Genomic DNA, 25,642 nt, shown 5'->3' on the forward strand with positions numbered 1-25,642 from the left:
CAAAGTTTCCCTTTTTTTTTTTTTTTTTGGAATTAAGATCTGTAGAAAACGTGATAAACTTTTTTTAACCTGTATAGAAGAATCTTTTAATTTAGTTAATTCAGAATCTAGTGGTAGTTAGTACAGTGGTAGCCCTGTGGGTCTGACTATCAGTCAGAAGATTGACGGTTCAAATCCAGGCTCTGCTATGCAGCCACTGTTGGGCCCTTGAGCAAGGCCCTTAAACCTGTCTGCTGCAGGGGCGCAGTATAGTGGCTGACCCTGCGCTCTGACCCCAGCTTCTAAACAAGGAAAAAGAGGAAGGAGAATGTTTTTGTACTGTACACGTGTATATAGTATGTACAGATGACAATTAAACGCGTTCTTCTAGTTGTGGGAAAGTCTATATAAGTATATATAAAATTCCACTTGGGGGCAGCAGACAACTACTCAGAAACGTTTTTTATCAGCGGTAGCATTGGGCTCGTCCAGTGTTTTTGGGTAAATCAAGTGGTAAGCTGTACAAAACAACTTTCCTATTAAACAAAGTTGGATGATTTCAGTCTGTGCAGGTTTGATTTGGAGTGCTATTGTTTTTTTTGTTTTTTTTTTGGATTATTAATTATGAAAATAAATGTAATAAATTGCTTCATTTTAAATCAGCAAGGCTTTAAGCTTCACTTTGTGACAATTATTGTAGGGTATGTGTCAGTAATGTACCCCATTAACTACAACTAGTTTGGCATTTTAATTGCTAGACGTCTTCTAGGGTTTTTTATGGACTGGGTAAATTTCACTCACTCAGTCTTTACCACGTATCCAATTATGGGGGCGGGGGGGCAGCTGGAGCCTATCCCAGCTTTTCAATGGGCGCATGGCACACAGTAACACCCTGGACGGGGCGCCAGTCCATCGCAGGGCAGACACACACACACACCCATTCATCTATAGGGCAATTCAGTGTCTCCAATTAGCCTGGCTGCATGTTTTTGGACTGTGGGAGGAAACCGGAGTTCTCGGAAGAAACCCACGCAAATACGGGGAGAACATGCAAAATACACACAGAAAGGACCCAGACCACCCTGGGATCGTACCCAGGACCTTCTTGCTGTGAGGTGACAGTGCTACCCACTTAGCCACCGTGCCGCTGTATAGTTAGCTAATAATAGAAAATGTATGTGCATTTTGAAATAATTTTGGAAAGAAAAGCAAATATCCTGATTATTGAGAATTATTTATTAATGTTTACAATTGTTTTATTGCTCATCCCAAACCTTTTTGTGGGATGAAGGGAGGGTGGCTGGTGATCAGATCATGGTAAAAACTCAACACTGCTTTTGCATACTGGCAACAATCTGATGTCCACAGTAAACAGTCTTAGCTTCACTTTTAATTCACATTTCATATGAAAGCTTTTGGAATTAAAAAAGCAATCTGTTTTACTGACAGCATTGCTCGAACAAATATTCACTTGTTGATTGACCAAGTGAACATCACTAGCTTGAATTTTGTTTCCAAGAAGTAAACGCCAAACATGGCAGTAGTGCTTTTTATTCTTATTATTATTTATATTGCAAATTAACGTAGAGACTTCTAAACAGGATAAAATAAAATAAAAAGACAACTGTCTGGCAGTACTTTGTGCAACTCATACTTGGTGATGCAAAACAAGTCTAAAACAGAATGATATTGCCCTCTAGAGGTCAAGCCTCACTGAACTCTACTACTGGATTTAGTAGATTTATTATTATTACTGACAGAATGCACTAATATGTTTGTTAATTCACTCACAACTTAAATGTAGGATGAAGTAATTAAATCTTCATATTTCATATTACTATTCACTAAACTACTGATAAACCAGTACACAGTTCCAGATTGCTCGTTGATGATAAATAGTAATGGGCACAGATCATGGTAGTTCCCATAGTTGCTATAAAGTAAGGACACTAAAGGGTAAGTGGACATGCCCTCTACCATGAGCCTGTTAATTATGAAAGAGCTCCAGCAGACTCAGGTTACAGAGCTGCTCCCAAGAGGTCCATGCTAATTGGCAGAAGCTTCTATTTTTTTTTTGTACCTGACCCCACAAGTAATTTACCACTCATGTCTATGGTGCAAATTATTTTCACTTTTTGGATTATGTGTGTATGCATGCATGCATGTATGTATGTGTGTATGTATGTATGGAGAGAGAGAGAGAGAGAGAGAGAGAGAGAGAGAGAGAGAGAGAGGGGGATGGATGGATGGATGGATGGATGGATGGATGGATGGATGCTGGGACGATGTAAGTAAAAATATATATATTCTAATTCAGCCAGTCCATCACTCACTTGCTCACATACTTGCTGACGTTGAGCATGCAGATGTTTTTCCACAAGGGGGAGCTATTGGCACTGTCAAAGTTTTGTCTGGACTGGGCAAAGTGGTGTTTTACATGCATGACACTTTAATTTAGTCTGTAAATTCTGAATTCTTTCTTTCTTATCCTTTTGCAGGTGAAAAAATTACGATGTACTTAATGTTTGATATAATACATAAGTAAGACCGAAATGTACATTAACTAGGAAACAAGAGAATACCAGATGTTCTTGCTGGCATTAAACTGTATCCACTATGAACAACAAAATGCAGTGCATACTGTCCTGTAGAATATTTGATCTAGGTACTAGGGTTGTGAGTGTACAGTCAAACCGAAAAGTCTGCACACCCCTTTCACCTTCTCCACGTTTTATTGTGTTACAGACTCATTTTATAATAGATTCATAGAGTTCATTTTTACATCTACACACAATCACCAATAATTATGAAGGGAAAACAGGGTTTAGAAAAGATGTAATTTTATTTTACTGACAAAAATCATAATGGGAAAGAAGCTACAAGCTTGGCACACTTGTTTCTGGACATTTTTGCCCATTCCTCTTGGCATATCCTTTCAGCTCCATCAGGTTTTATGGGGAGCATAGCTACACAGCCCTTTTCAGCTCCTTCCACAGATGTTTCATTGGGTTCAGGTCTGGGCTCTGGCTGGGCCACTCAAGGACATTCACAGACTTTCTTCGAAGTCACTCCTTTGTTCTCTTGGCTGTGTGCTTCGGGTCGTTGTCATGTTGAAAGGTAAACCTTCGCCCCAGTCTGAGGTCCAGAGCACTCTGGAGCAGGTTTTCTTCAAAGATTCTCAGTGTACTTAGCTGCATTCATCTTTCCCTCTATCAGGACTAGTCGCCCCGGTCCCGCTGCTGAAAAACATCCCCACATCATGATGCTGCCACAGCCATGCTTCACTATAGGGATGGCATTAGCCAGGTAATGAGCGGTGCCTGGTTTCCTCCAGACGTGACACTTGGTATTCAGGCCAAAAAGGTTCAATTTTGGTTTCATTATACCAGAGAATCTTGTTTCTCATGGTTTGAGAGTCCATAAAGGCGTGATTTGTGGAGTGCTGCCTGGATGGCTGATCTTCTAAAAGGTTTTCCACAAGGATACGCTGGAGCTCTGTCAGATTGACCGTCGGGTTCCTGCTCACCTCCCTGGCCAAGGCCTGTCTTTCCTGATTGCTCAGTTTGGCCAGGCGGCCAGGTCTAGGAAGATTTTTGGTGGTTCCAAACTTATTCCATTTATGAATGATGGTGGCCTCTGTGCCCTTTGGGACCTGTAAAACTGCAGCAATTTTTCTGTACCCTTCTCCAGATTGATGCTTTGACACAATCCTGTTTCTGAGGTCTGCAGATAATTCATTTGACCCCATGGCTTGGAGTTTGCTCTGATATGCACTGTCAACTGTGGGACCTTATAGACAGGTGTTGGCAATCCCCAATCATGTCCAATCAATTGAATTTACCACAGGTGGACTCCAATTAAATGGTAGAAACATCTTAGGCAGTATCAGTGAAAACAAAATGCACCTCAGCTCACTTTTGGGTCATATCAAAGGGTTAGGGTTAGGGTTAGGGTATCACTTGGGTACAAATGATATTTTACATTTTAATTTTTAATAAATTAGCACTAATGTCTAAAAACCTGCTTTCACTTTGTCATTGTGGGCTATTCTGTGTATAATTTTGTGACAAATATGAACTCAATCTATAATAGAATGAGTCTGTAATGTAATAAAACGTGGAGAAGGTGAAAGGGGTGTGCACACTTTCCGGCTTGACTGTATGTATTACCAGTGAGGCAAGCAACCAGTGAAGCTTGCTCAGTTCTAGGTACACAGCATGGCAGAGTCAGGCACTGATCTGTCACCTGTTTCCATGTACTCCTGACTCCCTCTTCTAAAGTCCATTAAAAAGGCTGCCTGAAGCCTGGCAGTTTGTGCAAAACCTCTACAGGTTCACACTTGACTCACATTAAATGTTACTTTCTGGTAATATATAGCTCAAACACAGCCTGACTGCTACTGAGCTACTGCAGCCAGTTCAAGCTTGTGAGAAGCATCATTCATTATGACTTTATTCTCTTTTAAATGTGTTTTGCTGGGTTTAGAGAATTTTCAGGCCAACAAGCGCTAACAGATAGCATTTTACTCTAGGTCACTGATCGCTAACTAGCATACACAGACACACCTGAGGACTTTTCTTACAAGAAAGCAAAAGAAGCAGAAGGATTGAAAAAGGGATTTTCAGGTTGAATGGCCCCCTATTAAAGACAGCCATCTGTTGAGCAGTGGAGAGACTGAAGAATGGGGATCTATTGAGTTTGGCAGCACGACCCCTTCACAACTCAGCACGGGAAAGCTGCCAGCTTCAGACTGTTCCCGCTTTTGTCTGTCTTTCTGTTTTTCTATCCCTCACTCAGCCTTACCCGTTTTGTTCTGGCTATTACTTTTTACTTGATTTCTCTGTTAAAATGGTATTTACTTACCTAACACATGGATTTGAGTAGTTCTTGCATTTCTCATGGAAGAAGGTACTTAGCTGACATTGATAAAAAAGCAGAAGCTTTTTTAGTGTAAATAGTCTTATCACCTTTCTAATTTTCACCTGTCAATATTCAATATAATCTCTCATGTAATACAGTTACAAGGAATGATATGTATTTCTGCATTCATTTTGATTTAAATTCAGGTTATAATAGCTGCAACTAATGCACAATTATGTCTGTATTAAAACATTAATCATTTGTAGGAAAAAGGTTTTTAAACTGATGTATTTAATGACTGAAAGAAATGAAGGTATGCCCCCTCTTTTCTGTACTGCAGGCCTATTACTGCTATTCATTAATGCATTTATGCGACCTGTAACAGCATCTTTTATCTGCATTGTCTGGCTTTTGATTTGGCCTTTCAGTAACACAGATCTACTTGTTTTTAAATCATTGTTGATTTGATCAGCTGTTCAAATCCCAACCAAAGCTGATGTGATGCACTCTACTTCTAGCTTAACAGTTTGGATAAGATTGTTATGTTGATGTTGGTGTGCTGCAAAGATTTAGCTTTTGACAACATTTAACATTATTCTGCTCTTTTGTGAATCTAAGAGGACATGCAGCACAGTTTTATTCAGAAGAATGTTTATTGTGCTGGATACATGAACAAAAATGTTGGCTGCTGGTCTTACCTTCTTTTGCACAGCACATTATGCTTCTTTGTGTGAAAAAAGCAATACTGTTCTTTCTCCATTTTTGGTTTGTGATGGCGTGGATTGAACTGCTCAATGCTGCTGCATTACCAGGAATCCAGTATTATATAAGAATTGATCACTGTCTGGTAAAAAGAAGTGGCCGGCAGCTGTGTGCTAGCCTGCAGCCCTTCTTAACAGCATGGGTGTCATGTATGCAATTAAGGTTGCTTGTGCAATAGGGGATTGGACATGTCTAAATTGTGATGGAAATGGGGAAAATCAGGGGCGTAGTACCAAATTCTGGGCCCTATGCACAAGCAGTGCCCATGGCCCCCCCCTCACCCCAGTCCAGACTCCTTCTAGACTCCTCAAGGGCCCTCCCCCGACTTGGGGCCCTGGTAACTCGGTTCCACTTTTCACCCCACTACGATGCCCCTGGGGAAAATATATAAGCAGTTTTCAATCTCACTGGTGCAATGTGCTGGTCAGGTCCTTACAGAGAAATAATTGGCATGATTTCATGTTTGGGAGGGTATGGACAAAGCCATGCGATGGATTCGCAGTGTTTTCCGCGACCTTGACCAGGATAAAGCTGGTGATAAAACTGGGTGAGGTGTCGGGGAACTTTCTTCTTGTCAGACGTATGGACTGAATGTGTCCGCATGAGGGCGCTTTAACCCTGAAAATAATCTACTCTTAAGTTGCGCTTTAAGTCATCACTTTCTCGCACTAATTTCTGAACCGCGTATTTGATATATTTTACTGCTCTGTGGTGTTTTAATGCATTTGACAAGGTTAATAACGGGTATTTACTGTATGGGATTGCATAAGCTACTCAGGTGAGGTAATTGTTTGGCTTTTTTTTTTTAATCCACTGAGCATAGACATTTTTCATGTCCATTTATTAGCTCTACATTTGGGTTCCTCTAACTGAAAGCAGCAATGTCTTTAGGTCAGCAATGTCAGCAGCGTCTGGCCGAGTGAACGGCAATGGTTTTATTCTAAAGGAACAAGTGCAAACAGCTACCATCTGTGGCTCCACGTTAATGCTATCTGAAAGAGACCATGGACACACATAAAAGGTGTCAGAGTGAACTGAAAACCATTTTCACGAATGACCGCTTTCCTCTTGCAGTGGTCATTCATTTCTGCTTCAGCCTCATCAAGAGGTCTTTACAAGTCTTCTTTACAAAGTCATTTCACTTATGTCACCTTTATATACAATCATGTTCTAAATGGAAACATTTACTCTGGGTTTAATGATGTTTATATATACAGTGTATCACAAAAGTGAGTACACCCCTCACATTTCTGCAAATATTTCATTATATCTTTTCATGGGACAACACTATAGACATGAAACTTGGATATAACTTAGAGTAGTCAGTGTACAGCTTGTATAGCAGTGTAGATTTACTGTCTTCTGAAAATAACTCAACACACAGCCATTAATGTCTAAATAGCTGGCAACATAAGTGAGTACACCCCACAGTGAACATGTCCAAATTGTGCCCAAATGTGTCGTTGTCCCTCCCTGGTGTCATGTGTCAAGGTCCCAGGTGTAAATGGGGAGCAGGGCTGTTAAATTTGGTGTTTTGGGTGCAATTCTCTCATACTGGCCACTGGATATTCAACATGGCACCTCATGGCAAAGAACTCTCTGAGGATGTGAGAAATAGAATTGTTGCTCTCCACAAAGATGGCCTGGGCTATAAGAAGATTGCTAACACCCTGAAACTGAGCTACAGCATGGTGGCCAAGGTCATACAGCGGTTTTCCAGGACAGGTTCCACTCGGAACAGGCTTCGCCAGGGTCGACCAAAGAAGTTGAGTCCACGTGTTCGGCGTCATATCCAGAGGTTGGCTTTAAAAAATAGACACATGAGTGCTGCCAGCATTGCTGCAGAGGTTGAAGACGTGGGAGGTCAGCCTGTCAGTGCTCAGACCATACGCCGCACACTGCATCAACTCGGTCTGCATGGTCGTCATCCCAGAAGGAAGCTGACGCACAAGAAAGCCCGCAAACAGTTTGCTGAAGACAAGCAGTCCAAGAACATGGATTACTGGAATGCCCTGTGGTCTGACGAGACCAAGATAAACTTGTTTGGCTCAGATGGTGTCCAGCATGTGTGGCGGTGCCCTGGTAAGAAGTACCAAGACAACTGTATCTTGCCTACAGTCAAGCATGGTGGTGGTAGCATCATGGTCTTGGGCTGCATGAGTGTTGCTGGCACTGGGGAGCTGCAGTTCATTGAGGGAAACATGAATTCCAACATGTACTGTGACATTCTGAAACAGAGCATGATCCCCTCCCTTCGAAAACTGGGCCTCATGGCAGTTTTCCAACAGGATAACGACCCCAAACACAACCTCCAAGATGACAACTGCCTTGCTGAGGAAGCTGAAGGTAAAGGTGATGGACTAAACCCAATTGAGCACCTGTGGCGCATCCTCAAGTGGAAGGTGGAGGAGTTCAAGGTGTCTAACATCCACCAGCTCCGTGATGTCATCATGGAGGAGTGGAAGAGGATTCCAGTAGCAACCTGTGCAGCTCTGGTGAATTCCATGCCCAGGAGGGTTAAGGCAGTGCTGTATAATAATGGTGGTAAAATATTGACACTTTGGGCACAATTTGGACATGTTCACTGTGGGGTGTACTCACTTATGTTGCCAGCCATTTAGACATTAATGGCTGTGTGTTGAGTTATTTTCAGAAGACAGTAAATCTACACTGCTATACAAGTTGTACACTGACTACTCTAACTTATATCCAAGTTTTATTTCTATAGTGTTGTCCCATGAAAAGATATAATAAAATATTTGCAGAAATGTGAGGGGTGTACTCACTTTTGTGATACACTGTATATACACCGATCAGCCTTAACATTAAAACCACCTCCTTGTTTCTACACTCACTGTCTATTTTATCAGCTCCACTTATCATATAGAAGCACTTTGTAGTTCTACAATTACTGACCGTAGTCCATCTGCTTCTCTGCATGCTTTGTTTAGCCCCCTTTCATGCTGTTCTTCAGGACTCTCCCAGGACCACTACAGAGCAGGTATTATTTAGGTGGTGGATCATTCTCAGCACTGCAGTAACACTAAAATGGTGGTGGTGTGTTAGTGTGTGTTGTGCTGGTATGACTGGATAAGACACAGCAATGCTGCTGGAGTTTTTAAACACCTTACTGTCACTGCTGGACTGAGAATAGTCCACCAACCAAAAATATCCAGCCAACAGCGCCCCGTGGGCAGCGTCCTGTGACCACTGATGAAGGTCTAGAAGATGACCAACTCAAACATCAGCAATAGATGAGCGATCGTCTCTGACTTTACATTTACAAGGTGGACCAACTAGGTAGGGGTGTCTAATAGAGTGGACAGTCAGTGGACACGGTATTTAAAAACTTCAGCAGTGCTGCTGTGTCTGATCCACTCATACCAGCACAACACACACTAACACACCACCACCATGTCAGTGTCACTGTAGTGCTGAGAATGATCCACCACCCAAATAATACCTGCTCTGTGGGGGTCCTGACCATTGAAGAACAGGGTGAAAGCAGGCTAAAAAAGTATGCAGAGTAAAAGATGGACTACACTGAGTAATTGTAGAACTACAAAGTGCTTCTATATGGTAAGTGGAGCTGATAAAATGGACAGTGAGTGTAGAAACAATGAGGTGGTTTTAATGTTATGGCTGATCAATATATATACTGTATACAGTATACGTATATATACAGTGTATCACAAAAGTGAGTACACCCCTCACATTTCTGCAAATATTTCATTATATCTTTTCATGGGACAACACTATAGACATGAAACTTGGATATAACTTAGAGTAGTCAGTGTACAGCTTGTATAGCAGTGTAGATTTACTGTCTTCTGAAAATAACTCAACACACAGCCATTAATGTCTAAATAGCTGGCAACATAAGTGAGTACACCCCACAGTGAACATGTCCAAATTGTGCCCAAATGTGTCGTTGTCCCTCCCTGGTGTCATGTGTCAAGGTCCCAGGGGTAAATGGGGAGCAGGGCTGTTAAATTTGGTGTTTTGGGTACAATTCTCTCATACTGGCCACTGGATATTCAACATGGCACCTCATGGCAAAGAACTCTCTGAGGATGTGAGAAATAGAATTGTTGCTCTCCACAAAGATGGCCTGGGCTATAAGAAGATTGCTAACACCCTGAAACTGAGCTACAGCATGGTGGCCAAGGTCATACAGCGGTTTTCCAGGACAGGTTCCACTCGGAACAGGCTTCGCCAGGGTCGACCAAAGAAGTTAAGTCCACGTGTTCGGCGTCATATCCAGAGGTTGGCTTTAAAAAATAGACACATGAGTGCTGCCAGCATTGCTGCAGAGGTTGAAGATGTGGGAGGTCAGCCTGTCAGTGCTCAGACCATACGCCGCACACTGCATCAACTCGGTCTGCATTGTCGTCATCCCAGAAGGAAGCTGACGCACAAGAAAGCCCGCAAACAGTTTGCTGAAGACAAGCAGTCCAAGAACATGGATTACTGGAATGCCCTGTGGTCTGACGAGACCAAGATAAACTTGTTTGGCTCAGATGGTGTCCAGCATGTGTGGTGGCGCCCTGGTGAGAAGTACCAAGACAACTGTATCTTGCCTACAGTCAAGCATGGTGGTGGTAGCATCATGGTCTTGGGCTGCATGAGTGTTGCTGGCACTGGGGAGCTGCAGTTCATTGAGGGAAACATGAATTCCAACATGTACTGTGACATTCTGAAACAGAGCATGATCCCCTCCCTTCGAAAACTGGCATCTGAAAACTCATGGCAGTTTTCCAACAGGATAACGACCCCAAACACAACCTCCAAGATGACAACTGCCTTGCTGAGAAAGCTGAAGGTAAAGGTGATGGACTAAACCCAATTGAGCACCTGTGGCGCATCCTCAAGTGGAAGGTGGAAGAGTTCAAGGTGTCTAACATCCACCAGCTCCGTGATGTCATCATGGAGGAGTGGAAGAGGATTCCAGTAGCAACCTGTGCAGCTCTGGTGAATTCCATGCCCAGGAGGGTTAAGGCAGTGCTGGATAATAATGGTGGTTACACAAAATATTGACACTTTGTGCACAATTTGGACATGTTCACTGTGGGGTGTACTCACTTATGTTGCCAGCCATTTAGACATTAATGGCTGTGTGTTGAGTTATTTTCAGAAGACAGTAAATCTACACTGCTATACAAGTTGTACACTGACTACTCTAAGTTATATCCAAGTTTTATTTCTATAGTGTTGTCCCATGAAAAGATATAATAAAATATTTGCAGAAATGTGAGGGGTGTACTCACTTTTGTGATACACTGTATATATATATATATATATATATATATATATATATATATATATATATATATATATATATATATATATATATATATATACTGTATATATTTATATATTTATATATATATATATACAGTGTATCACAAAAGTGAGTACACCCCTCACATTTCTGCAGATATTTAAGTATATCTTTTCATGGGACAACACTGACAAAATGACACTTTGACACAATGAAAAGTAGTCTGTGTGCAGCTTATATAACAGTGTAAATTTATTCTTCCCTCAAAATAACTCAATATACAGCCATTAATGTCTAAACCACCGGCAACAAAAGTGAGTACACCCCTTAGTGAAAGTTCCTGAAGTGTCAATATTTTGTGTGGCCACCATTATTTCCCAGAACTGCCTTAACTCTCCTGGGCATGGAGTTTACCAGAGCTTCACAGGTTGCCACTGGAATGCTTTTCCACTCCTCCATGACGACATCACGGAGCTGGCGGATATTCGAGACTTTGCGCTCCTCCACCTTCCGCTTGAGGATGCCCCAAAGATGTTCTATTGGGTTTAGGTCTGGAGACATGCTTGGCCAGTCCATCACCTTTACCCTCAGCCTCTTCAATAAAGCAGTGGTCGTCTTAGAGGTGTGTTTGTGGTCATTATCATGCTGGAACACTGCCCTGCGACCCAGTTTCCGGAGGGAGGGGATCATGCTCTGCTTCAGTATTTCACAGTACATATTGGAGTTCATGTGTCCCTCAATGAAATGTAACTCCCCAACACCTGCTGCACTCATGCAGCCCCAGACCATGGCATTCCCACCACCATGCTTGACTGTAGGCATGACACACTTATCTTTGTACTTCTCACTTGATTGCCGCCACACATGCTTGAGACCATCTGAACCAAACAAATTAATCTTGGTCTCATCAGACCATAGGACATGGTTCCAGTAATCCATGTCCTTTGTTGACATGTCTTCAGCAAACTGTTTGCGGGCTTTCTTGTGTAGAGACTTCAGAAGAGGCTTCATTCTGGGGTGACAGCCATGCAGACCAATTTGATGTAGTGTGCGGCGTATGGTCTGAGCACTGACAGGCTGACCCCCCACCTTTTCAATCTCTGCAGCAATGCTGACAGCACTCCTGCGCCTATCTTTCAAAGACAGCAGTTGGATGTGACGCTGAGCACGTGCACTCAGCTTCTTTGGACGACCAATGCGAGGTCTGTTCTGAGTGGACCCTGCTCTTTTAAAACGCTGGATGATCTTGGCCACTGTGCTGCAGCTCAGTTTCAGGGTGTTGGCAATCTTCTTGTAGCCTTGGCCATCTTCATGTAGCGCAACAATTCGTCTTTTAAGATCCTCAGAGAGTTCTTTGCCATGAGGTGCCATGTTGGAACTTTCAGTGACCAGTATGAGAGAGTGTGAGAGCTGTACTACTAAATTGAACACACCTGCTCCCTATGCATACCTGAGACCTAGTAACACTAACAAATCACATGACATTTTGGAGGGAAAATGACAAGCAGTGCTCAATTTGGACATTTAGGGGTGTAGTCTCTTAGGGGTGTACTCACTTTTGTTGCCGGTGGTTTAGACATTAATGGCTGTATATTGAGTTATTTTGAGGGAAGAATAAATTTACACTGTTATATAAGCTGCACACAGACTACTTTTCATTGTGTCAAAGTGTCATTTTGTCAGTGTTGTCCCATGAAAAGATATACTTAAATATCTGCAGAAATGTGAGGGGTGTACTCACTTTTGTGATACACTGTATATATGTATATATATATATATATATATACTGTATATATATATATATATATATATATATATATATATATATAGGTATAGATAGATTTAATGAATTAATGTATGAATACACTGTAAATCAGCATATCGCTGACATCCCTGGGGTTCTAAGCTAGTCATGCTGTTTTACAAAGCCTGTTTTTGGAATATTTAACCGCATCTCGAGTATATCTTCATGAGACCATATATTCTCATGGCTAACCTTTTTTTTTTTTTTTCATTATTGGGTATTTAACCCAATCCCCAAAGTACCTTAAAGAGACCCTGCATTATTACAGATAACCTGTACATAAGTTATGATGGCGGATTTAACCCCATCCACAATATATTTTTGTAAGACCCTATATTCTTATGGATAACCTGTATTTGTTATGATGGGGTACTTGGTAGGACCCTGTATTCTCACGTATAACTAGTAGAACTGTCTTTACATCAGAAAACAACTGTTTTCCTGTTTGAAGGAAAACTGCTAGGACTAAAACCATAGCTTCAGAAAGTGCTAAATCAAACATAAACTGAAAAAAATGTAATAAAAGTTAAGAATACTAAAGTATCATTACAGAATAAAACTGTTTTATACTGAGTTGTAAGCTGTGGCCAATAATTAATGGCCAGAATAATATTTAAAGTTATTTAAATGATACTGAAGTATACACACCTATAGCATTTTATTAAGCCAATTTGATCCACTCTAGTCATGCATACACTAACTAATTGTTTTGGATGATACACATACAGTTTTTTGACAGCTGTCTGACTTGTTGATTAGCTGAGTTCTCTAAAACATAAAGATTATTAATACAGAGCCAAAAGACATTTACATGTTTGGCATTTAGCAGTTATCCAAAGTGATTTACAATTTGACCAAATACAAAGCAAGCATTTGAGGTTTAAGGTTCCTGCTCAGGGACTCAGCAGTGGCCACATGGTGGTGTTGGGGCTTGAACCGTTGTACAGTAGTACAGTGCTTTAATACATTAACAAAAGTATAGCACAAATGCTAAATAAAGATGTAGTTCACTCTGTGTTTGTGTGTGTGTGTTTTCTTTTTAAGGTACCTCTATGCATTAGGACAAAGAGTTTGGAAACGATGGAAGAGACGATATTTTGTCCTTGTTCAGGTATGCAACCATAAAGTAATTTTCACCGCAGCTTTCCAATCTAGTGACATGACAAACGATACTAATTTTTTTATTTTTAGTGTTAAAAAGAATGCACAGTACCAGGGAATGTAATTGTGTGTTTTAGGTCAGCCAGTACACATTCGCCATGTGCAGTTACAGAGAGAAGAAATCAGAGCCGCATGAGCTCATGCAGCTGGATGGCTATACAGTAGATTATTCAGATCCTCAGCCAGGTGAGCATGAATCCATCTAATGTTGTGATTTTTAGGTATTTTACATAAGCAATAATTACTTTGTAATCTGTAAATAAATAGTCAACAAATCATCCCCAGAGTGGTGCTTCACACGATTATGCAATGAATCATGAGAAAGATAGAAAGGCTGACAGGGAGTTGTGCGTATGATGCCAATAACACCATGTCAGCAGTGAAGGATGGAGGTGGGAGCATCATGGTATGGAGGTAGATTCTGGCACATATTAGGGGATCATTTGAGAAACCTTATAAACAGGTTTTAAAATGACGAGAACCCTTAACATAAAGCCAAAACTCAAAAGGGTGATTACATGGTCTAGCCAATTATGTAAGTCAATTTGTTGACAATTTGGCAAATCAAATAGGTCAAAATGTACCCTTAATGCTAATCACCAAGCTAATCATTTCTCACTGTAGACCACACTGCAATTCCTCCAATCCACTTTGCAACAAAGAACTAACAGTATGCATTCCCCATTGACCAAATATCAGTAAAATCTAGCATACTTAATGACATATATATTTAAAGTTTTCTTAAGTCTATGCAAATGTTTTTATTAACAGCTATATTGCTGCTACGTTGCTTTCAGCTGCTTAACATGAAGTCCTATTGATGTCTAGAATTGAAGTGAATAGGCAGTTTGAAATACATTTACTAGTAATGAAAAACATAATGTATGATGTAAATTTTGCTGGTCAGGCACTTAACTCTCAAGTACTTTTTAAGAACTTATATTTAATGTTAAGTGCAAGCTGAAGGATATTGGAGAAAAGAAATGATGTTTTCTGCGTGTTCAGGGTGGAATACCAATAATTACCATCTCTCTCCAAACCCCCCAAACATTTTTGACATTTGGAACTTCAAGCACAAGCTTTCTGAAGTGGAAGGCACATCAGTACAGTCACCAAGAATAACTGTACCAAAAGCCAGCATTATGCTGTTTTACCCTTATTAAAAAGAACTTTTGGAGATAGGAATGTTTGTGGACTTAATGTTTGTTTACACGTATTAAAAGGCTAAAACTTGGGTGAATTGAGAATATTCGGAAATTCTAAATGCTTCTTTATTGCGCTTGTCCTTCAAATGGGAACAGACTAGGCTAAGCATGACTAGGCTCTTATAATTTACCTTTTAAGTACAAACCCTATTTTCAGAAAAGCTGGGACATTTTGTAAAGCACAAAAAAAAGAAGAATTTGAATATGTAACTTGTTCATTCCTTTAAAAATGTATATACCTGTGTTTAAAATACTGAAAATCATTGCCCATCAGTTAATTAACCAACATCTTTTGCAGGTCTCCAGGGGGGCCATGCCTTCTTCAGTGCAGTCAAAGAAGGGGATCTGGTGGTGTTTGCTACAAACGATGAACAGGACCGAACACTGTGGGTGCAGGCCATGTACCGTGCCACTGGCCAGTCCTACAAACCAGTAGCACCTTCCCAAAACCAGCAGCACAACTGCAAAGGAGGGAGTGTCCAGAGAGATGCTTCTGCAACATTACAGAGTATGTTACATCCTGCCCAGTCTATGTACCATGTTACTGATAGTGCCACCCACCTGCATTTGCTCTAATTTCCCTGACTGCTTATTTAGATCTATGATATACTGGATTTGCTGGGTATACTACAGGCTAAAAGTTTCTTTTGTCATCACAGTAGAGTCGTTTGTTATATGCAATGCCTATAAAATTATTTATTGTAATTAAAACCAAAAAAGCTACAAGTCATTTTGGTTCATTTAATGCCACAAGATGGAACGATAGGCTTGTTAAAGGTGTATGTTCTGATAGTGGATATTGGGAGAATAGTGGATCACTGAAATTATGCAATCTCACCATAAATGTTTGATAGGACTGTAATCAGAACTCTGATTGGGCCACTTAGGGTATCAATTTAAATTCAGACCAGTTCATTGGCTTCTATATCAGTGTGCTTTGGGTCATTGTCTTGCTAAATGGTTAACTTTTCTTGCCAAATAGGGCAAGTTTGGCCAAAACGTAATTGTGCTGTTTTTCTTGCCTGTAAACCTAACCAGACTCCCTGTCCCTACTACTTAAAAGCATCCTTATAAAAAATATTCTACCACACATACTGTATTTTACCCTGAGGATGGTGTTACTTAGAAAATATGTCATGTTTGCAACACAATTAGCAAAAGCTAAGAAGTTCCACTCTTTCAACAGACCACAGGACTTGGCTGGGAAGTCTTCCATGTGTAGGGATATGCTTTGTTTTACTGAATACTTCTCCCTTGAAATTCTTTCATAAAAGTTTTTATTGATGTATACAATTGATGTGGGCAATTTCTGTTTTTCTTAGGTTGTGTGACTAATAGTAATAGTTTTTTTTTTTTTTTTTTTTTGAGCTTTTTATTGGTCATTATTTTTCAGAATTGCGTTTGATTATATCCCTAACTTGTTAAAATGCTTTTTTTAAATTGTTTGTTTGTCTCTAACATACTAATTAACTTTGCTAAAATATGCTGTTAATCCATAAGTAATTGAAGTTGCAAACCTACTATCTTAAAAGGATATTTAATTATATATTACTTTGGCTTTTATTAAATGTATCAACGTATAAAATAGTTTAGAAGGCTAAATGTTCTTTGAATTCTTTGTATATTTTAATGCTGATGGTGTTGGAGTGGTGAAAAGCTGCTTATTGATCTGTTTGGCTTCAGCTTTTAGTAACAGTCTAAACTAATGTCAGTAGGGGGCTTAAGTGGCCCAAACTAAGCCACCAAGTGAATGAAATACGCCTTTCAGAAACTCGATTGCTGTAATTTGCTTATTTTGTGCCACATACCTGGTGTTTACAGTACATTCCATAATTAATTGCGGGTTTCTTTCTGTGCTGTCTTAATTTTGTCACCAATAAAAGGTGCATAAAAATGAATAGGTGTACCTAATACAGTGCTTGTGAGTATTTGTGTATATACATATTCACCAAGCACTCTATTAGGTACACCTATCCAGTACATAAATTCTTAACATGCCTTTAATCTCTGTCATTAAGTATGTTGTATGCCATACGTGTTGCATGTCATAGAACTGGCTTCCTCCCACCTCTCCAAAAACATGTAGAGGGTTGGTTGGCTAGGTATGAGTGAGTAAATACAGTAAGTGGTTGTGTGTTACCCGCAGTGTACTGTATATTCACTTTCTCTGCACTAAATATTGTCAATGGTACCCGAGCCTGACCCGGATGAAGTAAAAAAAAAAAATTTGTAAAAAGCAGTAAAAATAAATGAATACGACATTTATAATGCATTCCCAGAATAATGCAGTGCTAACATGGTTAGTATACAAGCAACTCAGTTTCCAGCACATTTATCACATACCCTAAACAAGCTTTTTTAACTGTTCCCATGCCTTCTTGTTATATGTATTTTTTAGCTTTCTGTATGCTAACCATTCAACAACTGCTGACATTGATTTACTTACATTGGCAAAACTTTGCCAAACTAAATCTGTATGTGAATGTAACTTATTTAACATCTATTTTAATAATACAAGGTTATTTATTCCACACTAACATTTTTCTTTTTTACACGATCCAGTTATATTCTAGTTGGTCTTGACATGTTTTTGGCTATTTAAGGGTACTCTCAGGCACAAGTACCAATAAACAAGAAACGTTTATATAAATACTTTTAAGTGCATAATAGTGTGTTCTAAAACATGCTTTAGGTTGTGTTAAGCATAATTTGTGTCACTTATCTAAGTTTTCTCTTGTTTATATACTTAAATAAGGCCCCTGAATTCCAGATGTGCCTTTAAGGTCATGTACATATTGAAGGCAATCAGTCAGTGCCTTTCTATTGCCTTAGTCTCTTAGATGACCAGTGCAGACATCCTGTCTTATGGTCCAGATGAGCCGTGAAGCTTTAGGTTACATTTCAGAATGTGTGCCTGTGTGAGAGAGAGAGCGAGCAGGCCATATATCCTAATAGAACATGTCACGTCTGTCCACATCTGTCTCTCAAACTTGTACTGCTTTTGCTGAAGTGACTGGCAGGGCTGTACTTGTGAGATCAGTCCAGCATCGTGTTAATATCTGTCATGAAGCTGGTGTCCACATTGGTGAGTCATGTCACATGGATGTGACTGCTGCCATGAAGCCAGAACGAGAGTTGTTTCCCCTCTGTTGTACAGATGTCCCTCGTCCTTTTCCTCCTCCCATCGTCTACAGATAATAGCTTAAGTTGACACAGATCAATATGCTTCTTCAGTCAAACTGGATCTGTCAGGCTCGCGCCTCGTAGATCAATATGAAGCTTTCCTTTTCTCTATTACTGAATTTAATCTATATCTGCTTTTGTCTCCTTTTTGTATCTCTTCCTTGTTTCTTTATCCCTACAAGACAGCAACTGTGTCTGCCCCCATTTTCTCTAAATGACATTAAGCAGCTGGGTAGTAATAAATGTAATATGACCTATATCAGAATTAAAGCAAAAGACACAATAGACCTTTTATGGGCCAGGACAGAAGTGTTTGTGAGTCAATTGGAGAATTGCATTCTTGTCAAACGTTGTGGTGGTCCTAGGGGCGGGGGAGCACTTTGCACAGCACTTTTCTCTGTCCATACAAGCATCCACAAAGTCATCAGCAATCCAAAAATGGCAGCGTTAATAAAAGCGATCACTAATGCCCAGCTCAGGCAGGGGCCGTTGGCCATGAAGGCGTCTGAAGATGTGTCTCAAAAGCTATGGTCTTTTGTGGGTGTTGTGGAGCGTAGACCTCACTCCGCATATGCACACTCTCAGACTGCCGGCAGCAAGTGTTAGGCTTTTGATGACTCCCCATTAGCCGATTTTCAGGATGCATGGAATGAATGCAATGAATGGACTGGAAATGAACTTGGGAACACTTTTAGTGCCCCCTCCACCTTTTCTCTACTCCTACAGTCTCTGACACACATGTTGACCTGACCCCGTAGCCTTTGTTTAGTTTTCTCTTTTTGCCTTGATGCACTTGTCATCTGCTTGCTCTTCATTTATAAAAAGTGAGTGAAAATACGGATTTGATGGTAAACACACATACAAGTACATACAGTTGAAGTTAAATCGTTTACATACACTTGTGACATTTACATTATGTCATTGCAGTCTAATTATTTCTGCAAATTTTCTTTTTTGTATGTCTGCATAAGTTAAATATGATGAATAATATAATATTTAATGTTTTAAATGATCTAAATTCTACAGCTGGTAAATTATCTGTATACAAACTGCACTTTTATTGCACTCATCATAGCAAGCATTACAAAAAAGATGTTTAAAAAGATCTTTATCTCTGTACATTAAAAAGTGATTATTTTTTTATTTTACAAAACTGTTACTTGTAGTCATTCCTTAGCAACCTCAATTCCCAATATCATCAGTACTGTCTGTGATGACAAAGTTTATGGAACAGAAAGAAAACTCAAACCCCACACTAAAAAATGTCCATATGGTCAGATGTAATCCAAGTGCTATAAAATGTTAAGCTTTTAAAACGGCCTTTACAAAGTGTCAACCTTAACCAATTTAAGAATATGTGGACTGTACAATAAGGTCAGGTATGTGCCAGAAAACCAGCAAATTAGATTTAATTCTACCAGTCTTGCAAAATAGATTGAGCTGACCTAAGATCCAACAAGAGATGTGCCAAAAGCTATTAAAAGCTATTGATGGCTATTAAAAGTGGCTTGAAGAGGTGAGAAGAGCTGAAGAACATATAAAAGATATATTAACAGTGTTGTGTGTTAATTTTTGACTGATCAGATCTTTTTTAGTACCTGGACTAATGGTATTTCCATCATAAAAATACCTTACTGTTTTTGTCAAAGCTTTTTATTAAAATAACAGGTTGCACTAAAAGAAGAATACAAGTAAGCATATACCTTCAGACTCAAAATTACCATGACCTTATGCTTTCTTCTCACATTTTCACTTTTAAAAGCATGATCATTTCATGTACCTGAGCTTTATTTGTTTCTAAGCCAGCATACCCCTGCACACAGTACTCATGAATCAGGACATTGTTTTTATTTTGGTAGCAACATCATAGTCATATTTCAGTCTAGAATATTCAGATACATTTATTCCGAAAAAACATTCAGATCATTTACTGCAGATATTCCATCTTACAAAAACTGATTGGGTTGATACTACAAACACTCTTTAAGTGAAATATTCTTGGTGTTAAAGAGCATCCACATCCATTCGTTAAATAATAAAAACTGAAAATCAGAATGTGCTTAGGTTGACAGCTGACAAGGCCCTTAGAGGATTGTCGGTTTTAAATGTTTACTGCAAAAAAATTAAAACTGGCTGTCACAGAACAGCTTTGGCCAAAAGAGGTGACATGCAAATAAAGAAAGGCAATGATGCCAACGTGTACCACGACAGATTAGTGTTGTGAGCATTCTGAAGTGAGAGCTGTTTTAACTCCTTTAATTTTAGTGCACTTCTACAACTGCAATTTCATTGGAATTACCTGTGTTTATGCAGGATTTAACATAAAATATGGTAACCATATAAAAATTTATAAAAAATCTGTTCATGTGTCTACTATAAAACATCAAACAGAAATTATATAAATCAATAGACACTATAAGACTAGGTTTGGGCTATTTGGGCTTTCTTTTTTTGTGAGCAATTTCTTTACATTGCAGTATCAGTTATTTTAACAGCAACAAGTAGTATTGTATACCCCCCCCCCCCCCCCCTTTGTTTTGAAAGTGGAAGATTAGAATCATTAATTTAGAGTCTTGTGTTTCAAATCAGATACTAACATTAATACTAAAATGTTCTCAAAATAGGAAGCAATATCACTGCTAATGTACGTTGACATTTTGATATTTTGTAGTACAACAGTATCTGGTTTTAAACATATTCAATGCTTTCAGTACAATATCTGTGCTGCTATCACAAGACATGTCATATCTATTGTAACATCACTAACAGTTTAGGCTGCAAGTTGAATCACAATGATCTTTAATTGTAAGTATATGGCCTGTGTTGCTGTCTGATTATTGTGTTGACTGAAGTGAGTGTGTTTGTGATTTAGGTTTGGAGAAGGCAGGAGTAGAGGAGCTTATCTCTGCCGTTCCCTGCAACTTTGACCATGCCAACCTGTTTCAAACCCTGCAGAAACACACACTCATCCACCGCATGAACGACTCCTTCTCCTGCCTGGTGAGTCTTTTCTGTCTATGTTGTGATGGTCTTGGTTGGATGTGATTGTTAATAGTATACCTAACAATCTTATTTAGAATTTGCATCTGCTACAGACTGAAATATGGTGGAATTTTTTTTTTCAGTTTTAGTATGCTGTAAGCTGCTGTATTACTTGATGGAATTTCTATATGTATTCAGTTTGTTTTTCATCATGTAGACTTAAACAGTTAAACCACTGTCATGGACAAATAAGGTGAGATGATAAAAGAAAACAAAGACTACAGTTGACTGCATTGGAAGAAACTGTTGGCACGAATGTGGGTTCTTACAGCAGTGGAATAGCTGATGAACAAGAAGCAGAACTTTCTTTATATTGCTCTAGTTAAATCACTTTGGGTGTTGGACTAACTGTTGTTTCTTATCGGCTTACAATCATTTAAATATGCTGGGTTATTTTTTTACTTTGATTTGCTTTTGAATTTATTACACAGAGGCCTAAAAAGTAGGACAGCACTGTTACAAAGCCTGACCGGTTTCCTGTAGTTAATCCGTGTGTGTTTTATGTGAGTGTGTTTGGTGATGTTTGTGTGTCTGTGGGGGGGGTTAAATGTCCACAGGGGAGGGATGTGGCCCTTCAGGCTAAGTGAGAGCTCACGCTCAAGAGGAGTATAAACGATTCCAATCAATATGCCACAAAAAGGAAACCTATCGTGGTGCAGTGCTTCTGCGCATCTCAGCAGGGTGAAGAAAAGAGCCGTGCTGAGACTTCCAATGATTATATGTATGTGGGAACGACACCGCACCCACACATAGTCCTATTTACTTGTCAGTAAACACTCAGTGTGTGTGAATGTCAACATGGGATGGTTACCTTTCTTAAAAAATAAACTGTTTTATGTTAAACAGTTACAGAAGAATGGCTTTTGGACAATTCTAAATTATATATTCTACAAAGATACAATAGTACACCAACCATTAAAACCCTTCTGTTTTATAATTCCATATCTGCTCTCCGTGAGTATCTTCTATTCTGCACTGCTCTGACTCATGTCACTAGTGTTCAGCAGTAAGGTTGTAAGGGTTCCTGGGAGAAGAACATCTGGATCAGTCACATGAACTGCATGTTTTGTGTCCAGGTCAATTATTTTATTAATGCATGATATACACTATATGGCCAATGATGTGTAGAGCATAAGCTTGTTGGACATTTAATTCCAAAACCGTGGGGAATAATATGAAAGTAGAGTGTCTGTGGGAATTTGTGCCAATTTGAGCCAAAATGTCAGGCACTGTTGTTAAACAAGAAGTTAATTCATGTTTTTATAGACCCTGCTTTGTACACTGGCTACAGTCATGCGACACAATAATGACCTTCTTTACAATATTGCATCAAAGCTGGAAGCATATAAATCAATCAAATTTGATGTAATTGATTTTATATATAGGGGTGTGGCTGAAACACAGGAACCTAGGTATCAGGAGCTGTGTCCACATACATATTCACATATTTTGGCCACATTCTGTAAAATCTATGTGAAATTTATGTGAAAACATTTTATTGTGCCTCAATATGACTTATTTAAGGCATTTATACATTCTTAGAAAATGTGGCCACATATTCAACCATATATTTAGATCAGGGAAAGTATTGCAAGGATAAATTTGTTATAATAAAAAAAAATCATATTTAATGATTTATAAAGCTTTAATCACATTTCAAAAACTGACAACACAGGTGGAAAGATGAGTACCAGCCTAAATACATCTATTTTCACTCATTTATTTATTTATTATTTATTTTTTGCTCCTCAACTACTTCTTAGGGGCCGCCCAGTTGGCTTCCTGACACAACCTTTCTCATTTCATCCAGGCTTAGGACAGGCACTGAGAGCGCACTGACAAATGCACCTTGCAAAGTCTAGACTTTTTGCAGTCTAGACTTTACAGCAAGAAGGTCCTGGGTTCGATCCCCAGGTGGGGCGGTCTGGGTCCTTTCTGTGTGGAGTTTGCATGTTCTCCCCATGTCTGTGTGGGTTTCCTCTGGGAGCTCTGGTTCCCTCCCACAGTCCAAAGACATGCAGTAAGGTAAATTGAATATACAAAATTGTCCATGACTCTGTTTGATATAACCTGATATAATCTTGTGTAATGAGTAATTACCGTTTCTGTCATGAATGTAACCAAAGTGTGTAAAACATGACGTTAAGATCCTAATAAACAAACAAACTTTTTGAGGTCTAAAATTAAACTCTAATGTTTTTCATCTAGACTTTACTTTTATTTTCTGCTTTGTTTGTTTGGTTAAGGGGTAAACGAAACATGAATGTGGAGGAATGATCAGTAAATTTTGAAGTTCACTTACCTCATTTGTAAGAGCTGCTTTTATTACATTGAGGAGCAATAAAACAGCAGGTAGATCAAAAGATACATACTCTTGCAGGAGACTTTATAATTTAAATTTTACAGTTATTTAACTTATAAATGAATAAATAAAATACGTGTCTGTCTAAACAACATTTTACAAATTGTTCACATAATAGAAATGTGGGTTTTTTTCTTATAAAATACAGCAAAATTCACTGCTTCAGAATTTTCACATTGCTGCTTCATAAAAATTTTTTTTGCTAATTACTAGGACAAAGAAAAAACTGTAGCAAAGGCTTATTTATACCATGACAGCTTCTAAGTCCATGGAACACACTTTCATCTGCACACAGCGTCACCTGTGTTTAAGCAGCTGTCAAAATCGCTTTCTAGTCTTTTTTTGGATTACATCTGACTATCTAAAAATTATGCGATCTTTTGGGTTTTTTTTTTTACCTTTTCTTACCAATATCACAAAACTAAACATTAATAACACATGTTACTTATATTAAACAATATAATTTGTATGTGCTAAAATTTCAAATCACACTTACAAATGTCATTAATAAAAGTTTCTCTAAGCAAGTTCAAGGTTTCTATTCTACTAAATGCAGAAAATGTAAATGTAAAAATCTATTGAGTAAAGTATTCATATAGCTTTTTATGTAAAGAAACTCATAGCAGAAAATCAGAAAGACATGAAGGCCCTTATAAGAACATGTAAAGAACAGAGTGAAATGATGGGACTTCAGCTCGTTATGGAGAGGACAAAAGGCATGACAACAGAAAAGATCTCTACCGTTGCTGGTGAAGATGTCGAAGTGGTGGCAACCGCTTTTGCTTACTTGGATCAATCAACAGCAACAAATCAAGCAGGTAATAAGACAGATTGACAGAACAAGAACGAAGGAACTACAAGATCTTTAGATGTGACAGTTTGTCTCTACAAACAAAGATCAGACATGTCCAGAAAGCTGGGAAATAAAAAAAAGTGGGACAGGATGAATATCAGTTCATTTTAACTTTAGTGCTGGCAAAGATTTTATAGAGTTCCTTGGACAACAAAGAAAACAAACAAATGGATTCTCAAAAAAATCAGACCTAGCCACTTATTCAAGTCCAGAGAACCAAACTAATGTGCTCCTATTTTGGACACAAATAACCAATTCATTGCAAAAGACAGTGTGCATAGAAGGTTTAAAGGTAAACCAGGAAGGGGGTGGCCAGCAATAAACAATAATAAACATGCCCTTATGAAGCATGCAGACCTGAACAGAAGACAAAATGTTCTGGAGAAACACTATAAATCAAAATCAAATCAAAGTTTATTTGTCAAATACATGTCATACATGGTATAACTAGCAGGGAAATGCTTTTTTATAACTGCCCAGTCCCATTTAGTACTAAAGAACAAAATAAAAATGTAATGTACACAATAGAAATTCTTTTGTACAAAAAATATCTAGAAAAATTTAAGTTGAGATAAAAAATAGAAGAAAAAGAAAAAATGCTATATATATATATGTATATGTATATATATGTATATGTATATATATATATATATATACTGTATATATATATATATATATATATATATATATATATATTAGGGCTGTCAAACGATTAAAATTTTTAATCGCGATTAATCTCAGAATTTCATATAGTTAATCGCGATTAATCGCATTAAATAAAATCTGTGTAAATGTTATAGAAAACAAGGTATTTTAAGTGAAATGTGAAAAGTGGACGTTTCTACACGAAGTGAGTGTGTTTTGACCCTTTTGGGGCTTCCATAGTTCATGGACTAGCGTGCTTGACTCCGGTATTCAGTGCCGTAACAGATTGTTAATAAAGTGTTTTGCTCCCGACAACTTGTGAATATAGCGTGTATTTATTTCTTTATTATGCAAGTGCATCCCTACGACGCTCAGTTATATTATTTTAACAAACCGCAAATGAACAACGGTGGCAAGTCCGACATTAAAACGTTTGTTCTACCAGTCAAGTCTCAACATGAACTAGAATCTGCGTTAACGGCACTATTATTTTTAATCGCGTTAA

The 25,642-nt window shown here is 38.8% G+C and overlaps 1 protein-coding gene across 4 annotated transcripts in view; it reads left to right on the forward strand.

Moving 5' to 3' along the window:
• cadps2 (Ca++-dependent secretion activator 2) overlaps positions 1-25,642 on the forward strand; it is a 146,583-nt gene that overhangs the window by 43,636 nt on the left and 77,305 nt on the right. For all 4 annotated transcript variants that reach the window (XM_062992326.1, XM_062992335.1, XM_062992332.1 and 1 more), the window contains exons 7-10: positions 13,731-13,797; positions 13,925-14,033; positions 15,351-15,560; positions 21,108-21,235. In XM_062992326.1, coding sequence (XP_062848396.1) covers positions 13,731-13,797; positions 13,925-14,033; positions 15,351-15,560; positions 21,108-21,235 — 514 coding nt within the window. The remainder of the gene's footprint in view (positions 1-13,730; positions 13,798-13,924; positions 14,034-15,350; positions 15,561-21,107; positions 21,236-25,642) is intronic.

The sequence above is a fragment of the Trichomycterus rosablanca genome, chromosome 1 (genome assembly GCF_030014385.1).
Source record: "Trichomycterus rosablanca isolate fTriRos1 chromosome 1, fTriRos1.hap1, whole genome shotgun sequence".
NCBI lineage: Eukaryota > Metazoa > Chordata > Actinopteri > Siluriformes > Trichomycteridae > Trichomycterus > Trichomycterus rosablanca.